General features: G+C 60.5%; 1 protein-coding gene across 1 annotated transcript in view; it reads right to left on the bottom strand.

Annotated features, from left to right (window-relative positions):
* Positions 1–2,795, bottom strand: part of LOC107322891 (reticulon-3-like) — a 12,680-nt gene that overhangs the window by 2,488 nt on the left and 7,397 nt on the right. The window contains exon 2 of the mRNA XM_015881427.2: positions 371–578. Coding sequence (XP_015736913.1) covers positions 371–578 — 208 coding nt within the window. The remainder of the gene's footprint in view (positions 1–370; positions 579–2,795) is intronic.

The following is a 2,795-nucleotide window of genomic DNA, read 5'->3' as shown; positions in this document are numbered from 1 at the left end:
GGTGCCACCCCAACCCTAGGGCTGCCACCATCATCATCCCCATGGGTGCCACCTCCATTGTGCCTATGGGTACCACAGCCCTAAAGGTGCCACCATCCCCATGGGTACCACCACAACCCTAAAGGTGCCACCACAGCCCCAGAGGTACCACCAACCCCAAAGATGCCACCACCATCATCCCCATGGGTGCCACCACAGCCTTAGAGGTCCCACCATCCCTATTGGTGCCACCACAACCCTAAAGGTGCCACCACAGCCCTAGAGGTCCCACCACAACCCTCCACAACCCTAGAGATGCCACCATCCCTATGGGTGCCACCACAACCCCAGCTGCCCCCCCCGCTCCCCGGGTGCCCCCTGGTGGTCTCACTTGAAGGGATGGCCCTCGTCAGTCTTCTGCACAGCCTGTAGGACTGATTTGTAGATTCTGAAGCTAATGGTGGCCGAGAGCAGCGCCAGCACCAGGTAGGCCACCACGCTGACCACGCTGAACGCGGCCAAGGACAGCAGCAGCAACAGGCTGGAGCCAAACACCGCCCCGCTCCTCCGCACATCCCGCCAGAAGATCAGGTCGTGCACTGCGATGGGGACACGGCGTGGGGTGGGCAATGGGCTCTGTGGGTAGGGGGCTATGGGGGGGGTGGCTGGCGGCCCCCCTGTGCCACCACCCTGTCCCCTGCCATGCTCAGCAATGAGGGCTTCCCACCCTCGGGCCCCTGTTTCTTAATGGGGCCCATAAAGCTGTGAAGGGAATCACCCAGATGGGAATCTGACCCCAAACATCCCAACCCCAAGCCTCCTCCAACCCCACACCTCCCAACCCTACATCCACCCGACCCCAAACCTCCTCCAACCCCACACCTCCCAACCCTACATCCACCTGACCCCAAACCTCCTCCAACCCCACACTTCCCAACCCCACACCTCCCAACCCTACATCCACCTGACCCCAAACCTCCATCCATCCTCCATCCCAACCCATCCATCCTCCATCCCAACCCATCCATCCTCCATCCCAAGCTATCCACCCTCTATCCCAAGCCATCATCCATCCCAAGCCATCCACTCTCCATCCCCACCCATCCACCTTCCATTCCAACCCACCCTCCACCCCAACCCATCCTCTATCCCAACCCACCCTCCAACCCATCCATCCTCCATCCCAAGTCACCCTCCATCCCAACCCACCCTCCATTCCAACCCATTCTCTATCCAAACCCATCCCCCGTCCCAACCCATCCATTTTCCATCCCAACCCACTCTCCATCCCAACCCACCCTCCAACCCATCCATCCTCCACTCCAACCCATCCTCCATTCCAACCCATCCACCCTCCATCCCAACCCATCCATCCTCTATCCCAAGCCATCCTCCATCCCAATCCACCCTCCATCCCAACCCATCCATTTTCCATCCCAACCCATTCATCCTCCATTCCAAGCCATCCATCCTCCATTCCAAGCCATCCATCCTCCATCCCAACCCATCCATCCTCCATCCAAGCAATCCATCCTCCATCCCCACGCATTCCATGCCTCCATTCGCAACCATCCTCCATCCAACATCCATGCCTCCATCCCAATTGATCTCACCTCCATTCCAACCCATCCTCCATCCATACTTCATCCTCCATTCCAACCCGATCCACCCTTCATCCAACACTCATCCTCATTCCAACCCATTCTCTACCCCAAACCCATCCTCCGTCCAACCCATTATCCTCAACCAACCACCTCCATCTATGCTGCCCGCTCATTAACGCAGCTGCTCGTTAACAAAACCCCTTATTGAGGAGCTGCACCACCCCATCACCATCATTGGGGGGGGGTTTCACCTCCAACCCACCTGGAATGGGGCTCGGGAGCAGCCCGCTTGCTGGGGGGGTCCCGGCCACATGTGACCTCTGAGGTCCCTCCCAAACCCTCCCATGGAATCTGTGCTGGGGGGAGTTGCCATCCCTGCTTCTTTTGCCCCAAACCTGTGTGTTTTAGCACCAAAATAGGAGGCTGTGAGCAGTGCACACTGTGGGGGGGGGGGGGGCTTCTTTCCCTGTCGTGTGGTGTGGATGTGACCTAAAACTTCGAGTTTAAGGCTATTTTTTGGGGGGGGGGGGGAAGGCGTGTACCCTCAAGGGGTGTGAGCAGAGCGGGGTCCGGTGGTGCGGTCCTGGGGGGTTGGGGGGGGTCTCACATTGCTTCCTCAGCGCCCCAGCGTCACCTGCTCCAGTCCGGGGGGTCGTTTTTGGGGGGGAGCCGCTTTTAGGGTCGTCCCTTTCATAATTGAATAGACCCAAATCCTTCGGAGGCCGGCTGCCTTCCCTTCGCCCAGTGGAACCGCGCCCTCATTGACCGCATCACCGGCGGTCCACACAGGAGGCCGCCCTTCCCTTCGGAGCCCCGAACCCAACGGCACCGCCTCCATCGCTTCCCTCATCCGCGCCCTCGGGAGCAGTCGCGTTTCCACCGGCCAACGAACCACGGCGCCGGTCGGCTCCGATTCCTGTCCGCTTCCGTTCGCTCCGCTGACCGCCGTCCCTCGCCTCACCGCGGAATGCTCGGCTCCGCCTTCCATCCCAATCCCATCCACCGACCCCGCTCCATCTCCGCTCTCCCCTCCGTCCTCGATGACGGTATCAGTCCGTTATCCCAGAGCGTCGCGATCCGCTCGGCGTGCGGGGCCATCCTCCTCGTTCCACCCAGTCCCAGCTCAGCATCTCGCTGGTGAAGCTGTGCATCTCACTGTCCCGGACGCACTTCTCGACACCTCTTCAACGCCAGCCTGCCGTCCCGGAGCAT

Source organism: Coturnix japonica, chromosome 20 (genome assembly GCF_001577835.2).
Source record: "Coturnix japonica isolate 7356 chromosome 20, Coturnix japonica 2.1, whole genome shotgun sequence".
NCBI classification, from domain to species: domain Eukaryota; kingdom Metazoa; phylum Chordata; class Aves; order Galliformes; family Phasianidae; genus Coturnix; species Coturnix japonica.
This window is presented reverse-complemented; position numbering and strand designations above follow the sequence as displayed.